The sequence below is a fragment of the Anser cygnoides genome, chromosome 13 (assembly GCF_040182565.1).
Source record: "Anser cygnoides isolate HZ-2024a breed goose chromosome 13, Taihu_goose_T2T_genome, whole genome shotgun sequence".
NCBI lineage: Eukaryota > Metazoa > Chordata > Aves > Anseriformes > Anatidae > Anser > Anser cygnoides.
This window is the reverse complement of record NC_089885.1, coordinates 5303560-5323956: the sequence shown is the minus strand read 5'-3', so window position 1 is coordinate 5323956 and position 20397 is coordinate 5303560. Positions and strand designations below refer to the sequence as shown.

Genomic DNA, 20397 nt, shown 5'->3' with positions numbered 1-20397 from the left:
CTGAACTTCCACTCCCCCCTAAATATATCTGTTTCTAATACAGTGTATTTCTTGTAGGTATTTAAGTTACGCTTTATCTGATGAGCGTAGACAGTATTATTGGATATATTCTTTATGAATTTCTGTCCATTCCTGTGTCTCAGCTGTCCTATCTAGATGATATCCATATGGCCTACTTAATATCAATTTCAGGTTTGAAAATGTCAAATTGTTTTTTTGATATGTTCATTTCAAGAATGCATTTTCAAAATACAAAAAAAAAAAGCATTTTCAGTGCTGCAACAGCTACATATTGGTACATTAATGTACATTTAAAACATTTTTTTTAAAAAATGATCATCATAACTAAGGTAAATGTTCTCAGGCTAAACAGCATCATTATCAGTATCAGTTCGCTAAAAGCTGATGAAACTGGCCCTTATAAGAGACTATTTGGAGGAATGGGCTTGATTTCATATACCATGTGGCCATATCTCTGTGTTTCTGTGTTAAGCGTGTCACTAAATAGCATGCAACTGAAAGTTCTGATGCAAACACATGCCTTGCAGGTTTTTGGCTGGTATTCCATTCTACGTGATAATATCCATGATCTTGCAATTACGTGGAATAGCTGGTAGCTCCTACATTAAACTCCAGTACGCAAGCAGCAGTATATTGCACTGCAATATAACACCTACGGATGGCCACCTTGTTGGCCGTCTCCCCCTAATAACTGCCTAGACAAGGAGCCCCAACCCCTACAGGCCACCATGGAGGAGAAGCTGCATTCCCCTGCTCTTGTTTTACCTGTTCTGTAGCTGGAGATAATTTGATAAGATGAAGTTCTATCGACTTGCCCCAAAGCTGCATCAGCGCAAAATACTAGCCAGAATTTGTTATTTTAACTAGATACTTGACTTTCTTTCTCCACTGACTTTAATACTGGTTTAGTCTGACTCTTCTCCACACTCTCCCCTTGGCAAACCACTTCTAATTTAAAAGTGCTCCATGCTGTCACATCAGTCGGCACTCTGCTGATGTCCTCTTCCTTTTGCTACACAGGAGTCAGACAGCGGGATGGTGCTGACGTCAGATGAGATAAAAAGCCCAAAGAGGCTGGAAATCCGTTCCTGGCCTTATGGGATCATGGCGTTAGCGTGAGTACTGAGTACTTTTTGTTTATTTCCTTGGAAGTCAGTGTTCCATTCAGAAAAATGCTTCCAAAGTTTACAATTTTGTTTCCGATTCCAAAAGAAAAACTGTTACACAATCTAAACAGGCTAGAAGGAGAAGCAACTCTGGGTTTCAATACTGTAATAGAAAGGTCACAGTTAATGTATTTTAAGATCAAGGAAACTATGATGTAAACTGCTTCCAAAAAGAAGCTGAACATAAAACACACTTCCAGGTCTCTGGAAGGAAGGCAGTATTGTCGAATTTATGATACAAGAAGGATAATTAACACAATAAATTGATTCATGTGATAAAAATGAAAACTCATTTCATCAGCTTTGAGCACATAAAGTCTTATCAATCAATTTAACTGTTTTTTCTTTTTTTTTTTTTCAAAAAAGTCAAGTAGACTTTAGATACAGGACTTGCAGTTTTGCATCTGATGAGATGTGAGAAAAGTTAAGAAGCAATGTTTAGTAAAGGAGAGTATAGATATATGGATGAAATGTTTGATAAAGAATAGTATAAGCACTGCAAAGCTGTCTAAGGTACATTTACCAGAACTGTGATTTCTACACTTGTTTTTTCATTACTATGATGACAGTCCCCCAGAGAACTGGGGGGGGACTACCTTTAAGCCTACCACCTACAGGATCCTATGAATTGCATTCTTCAGATCTGTCTTACAAACAGAGGCTATGCCAAAGTCTGATGTACGTTATCCGTTCATAGTACAGACCATCACAGAACAAAAGTGGATACCTTCTTAGCTAATAGTTCTTTATATTTTTGTAGCAATTGGGTAGAGACAGAGAGTAGACCTAGTGGTGAAACTGGTCTTCTCCGTTTTTACCTTCCTGGAAAAGAATAATAGCAATAGTAATCCATTTACTGATTCAGATGTCAATGTGTAGAATTTCAAAGATTAGCAACCCAAACTATTTTTAAAAAACAATTCTATAGCAAGGATCTCTGTGTCTGTTCAGTTAAGTAAGCTAATTAGATTTTAACTGAATTGCCTAGAGTTTTCTCTGAAATCTGTTGATGAGATATCTATTGGCTTCCTCTTTATTAAATTCAATGATCTTCCCCACCAGAGCAATTCCTTGTTCTTTATCAAGAAAAAAATAGCACGATTTCTGCATAGTAAGGGAGAGAGAACATGAGAATGCACAATCAGAATATAAGACTATTTCAGAGGAGCTGCAACTCCCTCATGCAAAGAGAAAAGCAAGATGGAAGAAACTTGTCTTGCCTTATCAGGCCTTAAAACCATAAATTACCCTGTGTGTGTCTGATGGCAGAAGAGGAGAAAGAGGAAAAGGGCAAATGTTACATAGCAAAGGCTAGAGAGCCTTGAAGTATTTTGTGTGTGGCACTGTCACAGCATCGTACCTGGTGCAGGACTAGCGGAGAGCCAGATGAGGTTCCATGTGTCTGTGCTGAGAGGATTTCTGCACAGCACAACACATTGCTATGGAGACCAAATGGCACCAGCTCTAAAAAAAGCAGCTCAAATGTCAAGAACTGCATTGCCAGGATACTTACCTGGTTTGATCTACCTCTCTGCTGCATGATGTCATGCTGACACTAATCCGGCACATTCACACACACAAGCAGCCTCCCAGATAGGATTTGTCCTAAAGGCTTCAGTCAATCATCTCTGACTGCTATTTCCCCTACTGCATTTTCCATCCCTTGGATAAATAGTTGGAGGGAATCGTGGAAGAGGAAGGCTCTCTCTCCCCCCTTCCAAGCCTTCTGATGAAAATCAGAAAATCAACAGCCAGCCAGATGCAGGCAGAAACACAAAAATTCTGTAACAGCCTGTTCTTTTGAGATTTCCAGGAAAACCTTCTGAACTGCTATCAGGCCCACTGGGAGTGACTGTGAAGTAACACCACTCTGCGGCGTTCAGGGAATCTCTGCCTGACCCCCAGCATGTGGGGCTGTCCCACTTAGAGCCAGTGCTTCCATGGGATTCCATTCACCATGAGCTCTCTGATACTTGCTGTGCCAGCCAGACCACAAAGATCATCTTAACAAAGGTCTGCTATAAAAGCAAACAGGGCAGCAAGCTGTTTGTTGTCTCCTCATTCCCAGGAGCATAGGTACCTCTAAGCAGACAGAGGTGTGCTTTTTCTTGGACAGATCCTTCCCCGAGTGTTTGGGGTCCAGCTGAGAAGGCTATTTTGTCAGCTGTTTGTATAACCTTGCCTATCACTGGGACAAATAACATTTTTTTTACATAGTTGGAGAGCATCTTGATGCCCTCGTTTGAGGGCATGACACCCCTTGGCCCGTCTGCACTGCTGACTTGCAAAACAAGCCTCAAAAGCATATAGAATAGTCTCCAAATGGCCAACGGAGGTCAGAAACGAGCTCTGGTTTAATAGGGGAGATAAAGTCACCCCTGTTAATTGTATCTCTCTCCTTATCAAAAACATTTACCCTGGATCCTTTTCAAATGTCCTTCTTTTATAAAACAAAACTGTTCAAAGGCTTAGCATGTTTTCTAAACCAGGGTGGCTGCATTTATTATTTTTGCCAAAATCTTGCTGTTTATTTATCTTGTATTCATTTCTCTGTCAAGTTTAAAATTTGGCAACACTACACACCACGGTGTGTCAGTGTCAAGAGTTTACTGGAGGTGAATGTGATACTCAGGGCACTGTTAGGCTGGGCTAACCATTTCTGAGCTCTCAGCATTTTGTCCTGCTGCAGTCTAAAGCTACAGCAGTAGCTGTAGGAGGGACAGAAAGACTGACCTGGATAATGACACCGGAGTTAGCGTTTGAGGAAGCACGTTCAGCACAGAGGGGACTTCATGACGGGATGACTCTGTGTCAGGTTTCATCTCGTACTATTAACAGGCTACTGCCAAGCACTGCTTTCGAATTCTCCCAGAGCCTCTATAATCAAGTTATTGGTTAAAGCTATAACAGGTTTAATTCTGACAGGTTTGATATCTGCTCGGTTGTCCTCCCTCCATCCCTCTCCCTTCTTTTCCCCCCCAACCCAATTATCCTCAGTTGCTCCGAAATCACTTGTTTGGATCTGGCCAAGGCCAATGACACTGGCCGACTGAGGCTCAGCTGATGCGCTCTGGGCGCTGGATGCTGCCTCCAGATCACATCACTGAGGGCTCTGCCTTTGCCAAAGCCAAACTGGGCCTAAGGCAAATCAACAATATTGAAACAAAGTGATTCTGCTTGGGAGCAGCAGGCATTCACGTCCGAATGCAAGGTGCCCAACAACAATGCAACCCAGGTAATTGGGCCAGAAACCTTCTGCAACATCTCAGAAAAATGAGCTGTGGAAATACCTTTGCTCTACAGCAGAACTCAGCTTCAGCAGATTTTTCCTCCGTGATGAAGATGCTGAGATAGCAAATGTACTTCGCGTTGTGTCATGCAGCACCTTGCACAATGACCTGACTTGAGCTCTCCAAATACAAGAAACTTTGAGTCAGTACCTACTGGGAGAGTTATGCAAGCCAATTTTTTCCTAGGATTATAATATATGCTTATAGTGGCAAGGACTCCAGCTTGGTTTTGACTGCAGTGCTCTTCATCTCACTGCTTTTAGAGTGCTGGAGCTAATGTCAGAGGCTTTTATTCTGGGTGGTTTGAATTTCAGATAGCTGACTGACTTTGCCACACATGCAAGGGGACACATACTTCATAACTGGGTGGCTTTGGCCTCTTAAAACTTTATTCTAGATATGCTTTGTGTTTAGAAATGTTTCACAAAACAATGTATTTTTGATCCTAACCCCTTAAGCTTTCCTTGCCAGTAGACTACTGATCGCACTGATACAGCCAGAGGGGCACCCAGGATTAAATTCCTACTGCACAGTACTCTGTCCAGAATGCATTAAAGCAAACTGCATCAGTAATAAGTATCAGGGGAAAAAAATAACCCTTTTATTTCTTTCATTGCTGAAAAAATAAAGAAAAATAATCTCTGTTACTCTGTGGCTCATTAGACACCTATGATAGCTGCTACAGGGCCCTGAAGCTCCTACAAGTTGTTATGAGATGCAGTCAGGAGACAAACAGCTCTACTTGGCAACGCTCAGCCCAATTTCTCATCTTTCCCTAAACACAGCTTCTGAATAAGCCCACGATTTCTACACGGACACAACAGACTATTAGTTTTTTCTGCTCAGGGCAAGATACTTGGGCGTTTTATTGCAAAGCAGTAAGAGCAGCTCGGCAGCACGGGTAATAAGTGCTGCATCTTGCAATGCAGTCCCACACTGGACAGGGTGATTTTCTTACAGTCACCTCTCTCTGTGCTCCTCTTTATGTTTCCGATCCTTAGGTTTAGGCTATTAGAAACTGCCTCCCTCTCAGATAAAAATAAACAGCCCTAGTCATGATCTGCCAGCTTCTTGGCAATTGCAGTGTTTTTCTACCTCTTACCGAAGTCTCTGGTTCATACAGAAGGATGAAAAATCTCATTAACTCATTTAGGCTTTCTAACTATTACAGGATTATCCTCTGTGCTATCTTCTAAGCAACTTTGGCCCCTCTTTGGGAAACTTAAAAAAATCTTGTGAAAGATCACTTAACATTCAGGCTAAGTTTTCCTTCATCTAGTTTAATTCCTAGACTTTACAGCTTCATCTGTATCAGAAACTCTGACAAAGCACAGTAAAAATGGGAACTGAAAATGGCTCTCACTACCCACACCACAGCACCAAACTAAAATGCACTTGTTCAGGTTTGTGTCTGGGACATGAGAGCCATGAACAGAGCGGGGCCCCAGAGACACCGCGCATATACGCAGTGGCACGGAGCACAAGCACTGTGCTAATCCATCTCCCGGGTATAGTCCTATTTACTCACCTGGCAGCCTTTCAGTTAGGTTCCTCCACCTAGGAGGAACCTCTGTCCCAGACCTGGTTTGAAATCTCACAAACGCAACACTGGCTGTGGGCTCACGGACACCACAGGTACACATCCTGAAGTGCTGGAGGATTTCCCAGTTATGATGAATGTCGTTCTCAGCTCATTTGCTGCTACCAGTTTGCATTCTTCTCCTCCTCCACCTCTGGTTCCTCCGGTGCTTTCCTTGCTTTTGTGCTTCCCCCCATAAACCTCCCTAATTTGCAAGACCCTTGCTGAAGGAGAGGAGTCAAGTGCCTTACCTTGCCTGAAATAGTACATGTTCTTGGAATGACCAAAGAGTTGGGCACTGTGTAAAATGGGACCAGCTGGGGTCAGTGGGCAAATGGATTTCAGCTGAATGTCACCTAATTCACACACCTACATCTTCACCGCTGTGCTGTGGTGAGAATACTGACAGCCACGCGGGGCTGGGCTGACACATTCACAGTTAGGAGCAGATTTATCAAAACTGACCATCTCTTTTATCACCTCCTGCAGCTGCAGCGTTCAGGAGTTCGGCAAAATCAGGCTCAGGAAACACCTTTTGGGGTGCTGTAATACCAAGCCAGGACAAGCACTGAACTAGGAATGGCTAGTTTTTAATAAAATTATTTAATTGCATAACCATTATTATCTTTTGTAGCTATATAATTGTATGATTAATCAAATCTAATGACTCAGTCAGAAAATATTGATCTGTGGGGCTGAGGGAGAAGTTTTTATCTTATACAGGATGGTACAACTGGCTCAGAGCATAAGGGGGTTTGGTTTCCTCTGAAGCATTAAGCCTGACCACTGCCAGAGGCAAGATGCAGATGGACTGATCGTCTGATTCAGTGTGTCAGTTTCTATATAAAAAAATGAGATTTCAAGGACAGACAGAAAAGGGAAGCCGCAGTCTAGTTTTCCCACATACAGTCCAAGCATATGTACATTTCTCTGCGGCTGAGTATGAACAGAGGAGACTGAAGTGTCAGTAAATATAGAGCATTAAAGGGAAAAATGCAAAGACCCTTGGATAGCTTTAATTTAGGAAATGTATTTAGAATGAAAGGAGTAGTTTTTAAACTTAATTGCATTTTGGTCTGCCATAAGATGACTAACGACAAAATTTGCTTCTTCTGACCTAACTCATCAGCCTTCTGTCTTTGGAGCAAATATTAGATGTCAGCATTTATGAGTCCTTCTCAAACACCAGCATGATTTCAGTGATAGACCAAGTCGTTCTTGGATCCAGTGTCCTGACCTCGAGAGGCAGAAACCTAACAAGAACTCTTACTGGGAGTCTATGTGGGTCGAAAATTTCCTATTGTGTGGCCAGACTAAACCCTAATAACATTTCTTTTCTCTAGCACTCTGAGATATGCAGGTTGGGGGCCAAGTTAAACAGATAACTGACAACTGACAACTTTAATACCTGGCAAATTGAATGCCAGAGCATCCATGGAATTGTCTGACACAAGTCAGTAGGACTGAGCAACAAGAATAAAAATACATAAATAAGCAGAGAAGCAAATTGTGGTTCTGTTAGTGAAGCCAGGGAATAATTTATCTGCAAAGAAAGCGTGTGTGTGTGCAAAAAGAGCCACCTGCCAAATGTCTAGTACAGAGAAAAAGCTTCCACTCAGGATTTTCTCTGGACAGAGAGGAAAAACTTAGATTGTGAAATCAAAGCGTGCTACGTTTTTGTTGGAGCTCTCAGGCTTACTATTTATTTCAGAATTTCTGCTTTGCCAGTCAACAGGTTTGGTTTCAATGCCCTATGCAATCCTACGAGCTCAGTAACATTAGCTTCCATCTATAAACTATGTACTTGCATTTAAGAAGTCACAGAACCCAAGTTTACTCTAGATGGACAAGAGGTGGTGAGCTGGCTCTTACAACTCAGTGGTCCTGGCTTCACTTCCTAGAGACCAAGCTGGAGATGCGACATTCTGTGGAAAGCCACATGCTCAAATCAAGCCAGCCATGAGGCAGCCAATCTCCCAGTGCAGCTGACTGGAGTTGCAGCTGTTTGTTAAGTCTGAATTTGGCTGCACATCTCAGCTCCTGGCTTCGAATGACTAGCTTCATGGACTAGGATATACACAGCATCACCTACTCCACACACTTTCCTAAGAGGAGAACTACAGGGATGGATAATTTACAGATGGGCACTACAGACTGTTAAATGTGGTTGTGGACAGATTTGTAAACTGGTGTTCTGTCTTAGCCAATGCACTGCATTATCCATGCCCACTCAGAATTAGGAAATTTTTAAATGAAGGCACTGATGCTAATTCTGTCATCCAGATTAGAATATCTGCTGCTTATAGGAAAATGGAAGCTTTTGGCAGGTTCCAGATTCAGAGGCAAGATAACACAACTTCTGCAGTCACAGTAGCACAACTGGCAAGTCGTATTTATCCTTTCACAGTTGAGAGGAGCTGTGCCCAGTATCCACTGCAATTCTGTCATGCCCAGCATCAACCTGCTCTTAAGTCAACAGTGGTACTTTGCTGTACCTCCACAAAAACGTGTCAGCACACACAACCCGTGTCTCGAATCACCAGCTTCTCCTTTTCACAGTATTTGTCCCCCTTCCTCCAATTACTGTATCTGTCTCTTAGTTACTGTTTTATGTTTACTGGAGCAGGAACCTGCTTTGCTTTCTTTGTAAAGCACCCAGCACTCTGAATCCCTGATGAGCTGCTGGGGACTGTAGTCACTGAAGCAGTACAAATAAATTAAGTGTAACGAATAATACAATCATTTGATGACTATTGATTATTTGGGTTTGGTTAGGGTCATTATGATGTAGCTTTATGCTCCTTTAAACACATGTGAAATACACAAAGTGCTTCAGCACTGCCTGATTTTCAGTTCTCCCAGGCACATTCATGAGTCATTCTGAACTGAGACCTGAGCAGTGCTGTGATCAGTCTGTGAGCGAGGCTTATTCCAAAGAGATGCATGTTAAAGGGTCCTAAGCAAAGTGGAGAAGTTCAAAAGCCATTCTCAGGTTGGGATCCTTATCAGAACCAATCCTAAATTATCCAAACCTCTTTCAATGAATTACTCAGAAGAAACCAGGCTTAAAACATTGTATTTAAGGCAGCCTACAAGAGAAAGTACCTTTTCTTCCACGCCACTTCCTCAAGGTGACCTTGTGATACAAATTCCAGGTTCTCCCACTTTTAACATTGATGTTGCTCTGTGCGATGTAAGTCACTTCTCTCCCACCACCTGAATCACCTATAATAAGAAGAGACAGCAGAAAATGAAACCTGGCTCTCTTTAATAGGATCAGTTACAGGCCAGTAGTTATAATGTTGAAAAGCACTGCCCCTCACTAGCGTACTGCTCAGTAATTTTAAAGGGCTAGAGAATATGAGAGAGATCTTGCCCTACAATGCTTCCAGTATCATTTTAAATTGGAGTCTGACTTAGATTATTAATTAATTCATCCTTTATTACACTTCAGGAAAAGTCAGTCTTCAGTTCTACTTTCAGAAAAGTCAGGTTTTTACTGATCTGTGTCAGAACAATGAGAGAAAAATATTGTATGTATAGGACGGGTGCATTTATAACTAAGATATACAATACACTGAAAAGTATAAAGCTAAGAAGACAGGGCATCAGGACTCCTGGATTTTCTCGTAAATCTATTTTTATTACACTGACTTCTCTGAAATACCTAATTCAGTTTTATTATCCAATTTGTAAAATGTCACTGTCTTACAGGATGCTGCAAAGTTAAATTGAAGTGCTTTATATATGTATATATTTTTAAATAATTTTGACTATTCATTACATGGGGAGACAAAAACTTAAGGAGACAGGATCAATATATTATATTGTTTGTTCTCAACAGGCGGAGAGCTGTTAGCAAGAGCAAAGAATCCATATTATCTGACCACGAGCGTGAGGCTGTCAAATACCAGCCAGCAGTGCAGGTTGAAGAGGACACCATGGACTTCACACTGGAAGACTCTGTTCTCCTTCCTATGGATCCCAACCTGGAATGCCACAGCCCACCTCCAGATTACAACTCCGTCATTCACTACTCTGCACCTCCAGTGTAATCAGCCCACCCTGAGGCAGGGCCTCTTGCTCCTCTCTTAACCATGCTAGATTCTTACATGCCTCCATACAGGGTTTGGGTGAAAACACAAGGGAAATCTGACAGCACACTGGTTCACATTTCTTCTGGCACATCTCTGATGTGAACAGAAGCACTTTACGAGCATCCTCCATGTTATCTTTAAAGGCCTATTGCAACACATGCAGTGAATTAAAATTCTGTCTATCAGAATTGTAATTAGGATCTGTAAGCCCCAAGTGTTCCCATCCTTCCTTCCTAGCTGGGACTGTTCATTGGCATTTGCAGATTAGCTCTGTAAGAGTCACCACAAGTCATGTCAAGCTAGCTGTGAAAACAAGATTCATTCTGCTGGTCCTGCACACATCCTGCAGGGATTGTTTAGTATGATGTTGTAAGGGATCAGTTGAAAACAACAGCCAGAAACTGTAATGTTTTGGAGAAAATCTGGAAATTAAATTTTTCTTAACTTGGGAATTCACCTTCCATAAATGTTTTTGAAATATTTTGAAATCCAAAATATTTTTGTTACAATTTGTGATTTAGTAATTTCCACTGCCAATAGGATCCACTCCTAAAATGATACAGCACCCAGAAAGCAGCCAGTATTCATGTATCAAGAGGCAGGCTGGTCTCTTGGGCTGGCAGGGCACACAACGTGCTTAAATGTTTCCCTGTGTTTCCTCCTTGTCCAAACAACAATTTATTTAACATACACGCAATAGGGAACCTTGATGGGGATGCATCTGTAATGACTGCAAGGCATCATCGCTGCATTAACTAAGAACCTTCTTTAGCGGAAGCAGAGAGCATTTCCCAGCACACGTTTGTGTGGATGTGCATAAAACACCAACACCCTCAGAGTTACACACACATGCACATATACCCTTGAGGCATCAGCATAGCACCATTTTTCTCCTTCCTTTCTGGACACAGATTATTTACAAAAAAAACAAAAGCACTTCCTTTGAATTCTATGGCAGATGCCCAACAGTTTGATCTCGGTTATACTAGCCCATGCTAATCTGTGAGCATATGTGACACATATTTGTCTCCGACTGTCTTGCCAAGGTAAATACTGGTATGATATGCCATGCCCTCTGTATCTAAACCCCTCATGAGTAATTCAAAGCTTTTTTTGCAATCTGATCATGTCAGACCAAAGGGATCACCATCATCACTTCTCCCATTTGAGAAATTCAGTGTGTTATCCCCCACCCAAGGCTGTGTGTGGCAAGGCCTGCCAGTACGTACACCCAGGTCTTGCGCATAGCGCTGCTCGTACTCACTGCAGCTTCAAAACTAAACAAATTATCCTTGTCATTTTACGTGCTAGGAAACAACCAGAGTTGATGGTAGAAAACCAGGAAGGAATAAAGTATCTAGTTTTCAGGCATAAAAAGCAAAGATGAAAAAGATGTTCATTGGCAGTCAAGCCTATGAGCTCCGAAGTTATAAACCTAGATCTGCATATGACTTTCTCTCTGTGCAGTTTCTTCGAAGGTCTGCACAGCCCTTTTCTTTTCTTTTTAGACTTGAGACTCTGATTTGACTTCTTCAGAGAAAGAATATTCCTTCATGATTACCAGCTGAAATGATTACAAACTATTTTTTTTTCTAAAATATCCAACACTTGCCAAACAGTTATTTTGCCTTGGTGAAGACAGCCCAAACACCCTCACAGCAGCGAAGACAACATTTCTGAAAGCTCAGTTACAGTTGGTTGCATTGAAATAAACAGAAAAAGCCTCAGGTATTATCAAAGGGGGAAAACAAATCTCCAAACCCCATACCATGTTAACTGTGAATGCTAAAGCATCTGAAGTAGCGGCTCTGGGGAACTGTACTTCTTGTTCTCCTCAGCTTCGGATTTGACATATTAAAGAAATCACCTGCAGAAAGTCATGAGCTCATTATTCATAGTGGACCTGGTAGATAGCTGAGATCTGTAGTTGCTTTATGGTCATTTTTGCACTTCTTTGTATTTTAGTACCTACATATTAAGTAGGGCTGGTCAAATAACAGAGGAAACTACTGGGAGATAATTCATCTGATGAGTCACAGAAAGCTCATTGGGTCAGTTTTTCATCAAATAACAAAATACCTACCTATAGCGCTGATCAAATAATGGATCGCTTCTTTTGCAATAATTTATTCATGTGGCAAAAAGGAAAAAATGTGCATATGGTTTGTCTAGCTCTACTGTTAATGGCATCAGTGTGAGATGGTTTGTTACTGTGCCTTGTGATGTAGTGTAAGAAGATAACTATGTTTAAAAACCTTTGCTTTTAAACTTTAAAATAAGTACATATAGGAAGAAGAAAACACAACTGTGCTCTCTGTTTTGAAAAAGAGTGGGAAACACTGCTGCGTGAACTGTCTGCTTCCAAGAGAGGCAAGTACAATGTCTTTCCTCTTTATCAAGGACGAACTGTAGAGGTTTCTTCGAAAACCGAGGAATACAAAGGGCGTTTCCTGAGTGGGACCCAAGAGGACACTCTGATGGATGCTGGCAGCCGGGTCCCTTTCTGGCTCCTGGTAACGTGTACCAGCCTGTGCTGCACCACCTGAGATGATGTGAAAGCAGAGTGCAGGCGCATGTGCTCAAGACACGTTTTAAAGCACTGGTTGCATTGCCAGCCCCCTGGAAGCTCAGGGCTCCTCTGCAGTGGCAAAATCAACAGCTGTCTTGAGCAGCATCGATGGCGATTTCTTCGGAGAGCAAGGATACCCTCCAAGCCTGTCCTCATGGCCTTGGGGTGTTCTGGAAATGGCAAGTGACTGATGTTTGGGCGGCTGTGTTTCCAACGTTTATTTTGAGTGGAAGGTTTTTTCCCCTATGTTAAATGTAACAAGCAAAAATACTGCCTAAAAGTATTATTGAACATATGTTTTCTATTTTATTTACTAATATTTTGTTTGTCTTTTTCTCTCCTCCCTTAATTTAATTATTGATCTTTTCTTACAATGATGTATATAGTTTACCCAATAGCAACAAATATAGTGATTCATTTATACGGTAATATTTGTAACATTTTAGTCAAAAGATACCAGACATAACAGAGTTGAATATCTTTACTAAACATTTCACTAATGCTTGCAGGCCAGGCTCCAGTTTACAGTACCCTACAAGTGCCATTTCACAGCAGGTCTCCTCCTGGCTCTCGTGTCTCTGGCTCTCACTTACTCTCCATGGTATTTAGTTTCAATTAGGAAACAGGGATCTGGAGGAATCTGGCAGGTTTATCTCATTCCTGGGAGTGTTTCGTGCAGCTCAAGGTAAAGGGGAGGAATTTTCATTGCCTCTGTTTCAACTAAAGGCTGGTGTATTGCTAGAGTATGAAAAGGGGCCAAATTGTGTAAGTGATATGATGTTGATTATTTTCTCAGACTTCTCAGGGATTCTTATTCAACTCTTGTCAGCCACCTGCTTTTACTAACCTGACTGAGCTCAATTGTAGCTGGTATCAAGAAGTACCTTTGTTTTCTTTAATGGTGCTTACTCTGACTGTTTTTTTTCCTCTTGTAACCCTAGAGAATTAGGGCAAAAGAAGTCAGAGCTCACCACAGAAAGGTGTTGTCTTCTCCCCTGCCCCTGTCATGTAGGCTTCCAAGGAAAAGTGCCTTCACCTGCACGTTGCTGTTCAGGCTGGTATTTTTGGCAGTCTGGTTTCCTACCTCCTCTTTGCTCTACTTTTCCCCCATTTCTTGGTTATTTGTTCTTCACAGCCCCCTGATGGCTTTTCTCTGCCTTTTGACTAAGATCAGGGGTAGAACTCTGATCTTCGCAGCTATTTCATGTGTTCTGCTCTTGCAGAGGCTGAACTAGACAACCTAAAGTAATCTTTTTTCACATAAAAAATGTTTCCAGTATAGGCACAGGAAACTAGTTTACACTGATGTGCCTGGAAGCATCTCTATACTTCCCTCAATGAGAGAAGCTTTTTACTCTTGTGATTTTTCAGTGTTGGATATCTGTAGCAAGACAAAGATCGGTGTCTTACCTATGTGAACCTCATCTTTCTCCTAGTGCTTTCCCAAACAATGTGGTTTCTCTTTGCTTCTTTCAAGCTGTCCTCATCAGAAGGGGTTCCTGAGCAGGATGCTGGGCTCATACCATCTGCCCAGGATATCAAGGAAGGCCAGACAAAAACCTAAAGTCTTTCTGAATAACAGCCTCCAGTGAAAGCACTGACATTTGAACCCACCAAATGCTGAAGACACACACATGTAAGGCTGCCTGCAGGTATAAACTGCTCTGCTTAGACGTTCCGCTAATATCAACACTGCTCTGCAGTTTGCCAGCTTGCCAGCTGCCTAGGATAGTGGCCAGGCACTTCTCTCCTTGTATTTATGCTCTTGTATACTGTGGAAATGTTAGTCGGTATGGCAGCTTCTAACTGGCCAGTAAACTGTTCATGACTTCTCTTCTCAATGATCCCTAGCGCTGAGCATCGGCACTGCCTTGCCATGTCCTGCCTTGCTTTACCAAGGTGATCTGGCCCCGTTCCAGCCCTAAGGGTGAACTTTTGGGTCGGTGGACTCTAGCTCCCACCAGCGCCAACTGGACAACACCAGGAAATATTAGCAGGGAAACATCACTAGCAAAAAGCTACATAAGAAGGTAAAGCATTATTGGGTTTTCCCGAATGAAGGAGTTGGCCAGGATCTCACAGCTCAGTCTATTTCTTTCTTATGATAAACTGAAGAAAAAATACAGAAGGTAGCAATATTTCTTTTGTCCCTCCCTACAAATAGTAATGGCCAAACCCTGTGATCCATTCTCCTGCTTTTATACTGTGCCACACACACCAAAAAAAAAAAAAAAAAAACTAAAAATACATGCCTAACTAATGACACCAGAATCAACTTGGCAAGTAAAATTCAGGGAGGACTTCTGGATTTGATCCTGGTCACTGTATAGCAAGAAGTGTTTAGCACAGGCACTGACTTGTTTCTTTGAGGCAGGTGTTGTTTTCATTATTGTTAACGTAGAAAAGAAAACTTACTGGACAGGGTCATTTGGGACCCCAAACAAATACAATGCCATAAGGACACTGGTTACAGGAAGACTTGTGTGGTGGACAGTGAGCAGTGTCCCCTTGTCCTGCCTCATAATCCTGGGCCACAAGGGCCAGCACATCCTTATTACTCAATTAATTTTTCCTTAGACCTTGAGCTGTCAAAGCAGCTAATGAAAACTGGGAAAACCCAGTAACTAGGGACTTGAAGAAGATAAACTACGTGCCACATACTGCTCAGAACACTAAGGAATGTTTGTCTGCCCTGTTCCTGTCTGTCTGAAGAATGTATGCACTGAAAACAACGCTTTCTTATGTAGTCAAAAATTGTACTGTATCTATTAACCAAATAAATAAAAAGATTCTATATTTATACAGCCCAGGGCTCCTTTGTGTCATCTCTTGGCTTGAAAAGTGTTGTCCTTGAAGCAGAATATAAATAAATAATGCAACAGTTTTGAGAGATTTTTATAAGGCATAGATCTCATTAATTTCTACAGGGGGCTCAAAACTTAGGACATAAACCTGCCACAGTGTCATTGCCCAGAGGTATCCAACAGCTATATTTGCTTAAAAGATTCACAGATCTGGGAAGGTGCTGGCCCAATTTGCTGGAGAAATCCACAAATCTAACTGCTGCCAAGAACAGCCCATGAAAAACAGAGACTGCTGTCTTGTTAAAAAAATCAATGGGACTACTGCGATAGAATCAGAATCATGCTTTCTGAATGAGCTCCACGTTCACTAAAGCATGTAAGTACATAAGTGTATGAAGATAACTTGCACAACATGGTAGCAGCTGGAGGTTGCTCAGCTTCCAAATTTCAGAAATGGCATCTCATTTAGATTACCATAATATTCTAAAACGAACACAATTACCTAAATATTTCCCTATGCACAGCCAGGATGCTGTTATTGAATTCTCACTTGAATGGTCTCTGCACTGTTTAAATCAGAATTTTACATGCTCGGATTTCGTAGTTAGGGTCTAATATTTAGAAGGATGGGGGAAGTATCCTCCCAAAAATATTCAAATGCAGCAGGCATGACATTTTCCTTACTGAGTGGCTAATCTTCGTGAAATACTATTTCCCATTCCTCTTTCCATTTTGGTGGCACAGCAGATAACTAGTGGCAGAAAAAATATGACATCTTTGCAGATTTTCACAGACTGACAAAAACTAGTTTCTATTTATGTCTTAAAATAAATACTGTTATTATTAAAAATGTTAGCGTTTCAGAGCCATTCTTCCATTAGCACAGTCTTAAAAGTTATTGGTCTGTGTATTTTGCTAGTCACGTTAACAACTATGAAGCACTCAAGTCACTTCAAACATTTTAAAGTTTCTCTTCACTCCCCGTTCCAAACAGTCCTAGAAATAAGTGTCTAAATTATACATGTCATTTGAAATGCAGCAATCTCCTTTCATCCACATAATGAGCAAGTACATTCTTCTCTGTAAACTATAAAATGTTTTAGTTACTTATATAATGCATGAGTCATTGCATGCTAGGCCTCCTTTATGGGGAGTTTCATGTGTTAAATGGTGAAAGGAAAATATACCAAATTAACTCTGATTTGCTTTTAGCACACATTTTCTATTATTAATCACATACACTCAATCAAAGCAGGGTGCAAGGTACCCTGTTTTGGCATTCGTTAGAAAAGAATTTTTGGGGAAAAGGGACAAAATTAGTAATCAAGAGGTGTAAGCTTTTCTCTTAGGTCTTTGGCAGGGTATGTAACTCCTCTGTCCTTTTGGCATATATGATATAAAAGATTTTTGTTTTTACAGCAGCAGCATGTAGAGATGCAAGACCAGAAAATCTCTATCTAAAGTATTAAATTTGGGGTTTTTAAGTGACAGAAATCCAAGAAAACAACAGGAACTGGGAAGCAAAAGGAGCACGATGAACAGATTTTCTCCTGATCACAGAAGAAATCTAAAAGAATACAGATTTCTGATTTCCAGTCATGTCCTTCTTCTTCCCCCAATCAGGAAACTTATGAAAGTTTGTGAAGTGCAAAGGCTCTGCAAGAGTGGGAACTACTGTTATTTTTATATGCTTAATACACACCGAGGCCCACAAGCAGAAGAGAATAATTTTGTCTCAAAACCGATGAAGTAGCCCAAGTCTTTCAGAGGATCCCAGCATATATTTTCTTGCTGGCTATTGCCTGTTTAAAATGGCACACTAAGCGCCCCCTACAGACAGTACTGTAATGAACTCGCTCTGCACAAAGCCCTGCAAGGGCCATAAATACGGCCTGTGTTTTTAACAGCGCTGAAGTCAGTTACGATGAGTTGCAATTGTTCATGTGGCCTGATGAGTTAGTCCTCATTAAAACGAAGAGAGGAGAAACTGTTTTGTTTAAACTGCTTCCTCCTACAGGGACTCAGGAAACAGAATGCAGGAAATCTTAGTTCTGGCAGTTTACTTCATCTTTCCTCACCTGCACTGATTCACAGAGACCTGCCTGTTCCTCTCCTCTCTGTGGGAAGTCCTTGAACACACACTCTGCATCTGCACAACCAGCAATGGCAGAGTAATGTGGCTGCTAAATATTCCCATTCCGCATTTCTTTAAGTGGCCTTGAAGACAGCGCTGTTGCCCCCAGGAAGAAATAGGATGAAGGATATTTCAAAATATAAGCTGTCTTAATATCAAATGCCAGATGTCAAGGTGAATGAAATTAATGAGGAGAGCCTTCAGAGAGTCCTGTGCTTTTGTCACTGATGCTACTTACGCTGGATCCGTGGTCTACACAGAATTCCCTGGACCTGAATCTAGCCTGTTATTCACTGAGAAGTAACGCCCAATAATGAAGAAGGATTTCCTCTGTGGTTTAAGCTGTGCATCTTCAAGGTCCACAGATTTTCTTTCAGAGTGCAGGTTGGCCACCAAGGAGACAAAGAGGTGCTGTTTGTCAGCCTTTCACTGGCCAGGGAACATACATAAGTAGATTTAGTTGAAATGAGAATTTACAACGTGCTTGAAAAATAAGTAATGATGCATGTAGGCCAATGCAGGCATATGCAACAGTTTGTTTTCCTTTAATGTAGTTCCTAATAAGACAAATTCAGCCCACTCTTCCTTCCTGCTAATGTGGTTTATTCATCTAGTTCAAGCAACAGAGGTCACAGCAATAATAAAAGCTGTACAGGACTCAAACACTGCTCAGACTGGGCAGGTTTGGCTTTATTTGGCCTGAAGGAAGTTAAACTAGGAAGGAAAAAAGTTCTCAAGAAGTTCGTTGGAATATATGGCAGGGATCGTTTTATTGACTTTTCTTTATGTTACTATTGATTTCACAAGATTCATTTCAGGGGAGGTCAAAGAAAAAAAGCACATGGTTGTTTCAAAACAGGAAGCACTGAAAAGACAGAAGTAAGAAAAATGGGGAGGAATACAGCCAGTCTGTTGGAAAGGCAAGAACAAAATTCAGCAATGAAGCATGAAGGTTCTCACTGCTGAGAGCAATTGGCACGTCTGGAAGCACAAACTCTCTGGCAGAGGAGGATCATTGAGAAGGCATCATCCTACTGTCCTAGAGAGGGCAGGAATACACATCGACTGGATGTTCCCATCTAAATCCATGGTAATGATACTAAAGAATTAAATCTATCATTTGCATACTTTCTAGGGCAAACTGTAGCTACACAGGTGGCTTACTCAGTTCAATGATTTCACTCAGAGTAGGATTTGACCCATCCAAAAAAATAAATAAATACCCGTTTCAAACATGAAGAGCTACATTAGAAACCTTACGGAATTCAACAAGGACAAAACCTGCACTTGGAAAGAACTAAACCCTGAAGCAATTCGTGCTGGGGACTGAACGGCTGAGGCACAGCCCTGGTGGGAAGGCCCCGTGGGTCTTGGTAGACGCAAGGTGAGCATGAGGCAGCAGTGTGCCGTGCAGCAAGGAAAGCCAGCCGGGCCGCACTGACAGGAGTGGGGCCAGGGAAGTGCTTATCCCTCTCTACTTCACGCTCATCAGACCACACCTAGAAGAGTGCATCCAGTTCTGGCTCCCACTGCCCCTAGTACAAGCAAGGCGTTGATAACCAGACTGAGCTTAGCAGTGGGCCACTGGGATGGCCGGGGCTGGAGCACTTGCTGGGTAAGTAGAGGAGGGAGGGAGCTGGGCTCCTCCAGCCTGGAGAAAAGGTGGCTTCAGGGGGACCTACCAGAAGCCCCCGCATGCTTATGATGAGGCTGTCAAGGAGGAGCCAGACTCTTCACAGTGGTACGTGGCAAGAGGATGTGAAATGAGACTAATTGATCCAAGACAGGTGCACACTGGCCGCAAGGAGCATCATTTTTCTCCATAACAGTCAAGGAGTGGAGCAGGTTGCCCAGAGGGGCCTAGACCCTGCTCTGTGTAGGAGCGTCAACTACAGACCTCTTGAGGTCCTTTCCAACTTGAATTACTGCATGATCAAGTCTGACTCACTGTTTCATTCTAATAGAGCCTCTCTACATGTAAATTGCATTTGTCTACAGGGTCAAATTACCAGCATAAAACTTCCATGCTGCCCAGGTCTAGCCTTTCCAAATATCTGGTTAGTGATTTACCTTGATATTCAGCAGAGCTCTCCTAAGAGTTAATGATTTTTTTTTTGTCTGCATCAAAACAAAAGAAGTGGTAACACTGATCTCACTTACGGAAGTGAAACAAAGGGCATCCACATTGTGAAGCAGTAAGTGTAAGTTGGCTACTGTAAGAAAAATTCCAGGTAGCCGTATCTTACAGCTTCACATATGCATTTGCCTTTTAGTTTTTCTTAATATTACTCTACGTCATTTGCCAGATAACAAATATTACTCAGTATTCTCTCAAACCATAATTTATCTTTTTATCATATGCAAAGTGTTATTACTCATTAGCTAATCATGTCCATTTTATTCTTTGTGAACTGTCCATTTCCCAGAATTTCCTTCAGTGTCACATCTTACCATAATCCTCTGGAAGGGAAAGTCTCTGAAATCAAATCAAATTTCATTTGTTATAGGAAGTTTTCAAAAATGTAAGGAGAGAATCTTCTTTGCAAATGAAACAGAGATTTTATTTCCTCCAGGTAACTTGGTGGAAAGAGGACCATCGATCTGGCAATAATACACTGTTCCTTGACAGAGTCAGATATGGTAAGTGTCCCTCCTTTTTCCACAGGTTTTTCTTTTCACAGTTACTACTGTGAAAACTTTGTCATTTATAGCTTGCTTTCTTTCTTCTAGAGTAAGA

General features: G+C 41.6%; 1 protein-coding gene across 2 annotated transcripts in view; it reads left to right on the top strand.

Moving 5' to 3' along the window:
* The window catches only part of LOC106038554 (vascular endothelial growth factor receptor kdr-like), a 137260-nt gene extending 121733 nt beyond the window's left edge, over positions 1-15527 (top strand). For both annotated transcript variants that reach the window (XM_048070545.2, XM_048070544.2), the window contains exons 29-30: positions 1042-1136; positions 9901-15527. In XM_048070545.2, coding sequence (XP_047926502.2) covers positions 1042-1136; positions 9901-10111 — 306 coding nt within the window. In that variant the 3' untranslated portion in view covers positions 10112-15527. The remainder of the gene's footprint in view (positions 1-1041; positions 1137-9900) is intronic.
* The last annotated feature ends 4870 nt before the right edge of the window (positions 15528-20397 follow it).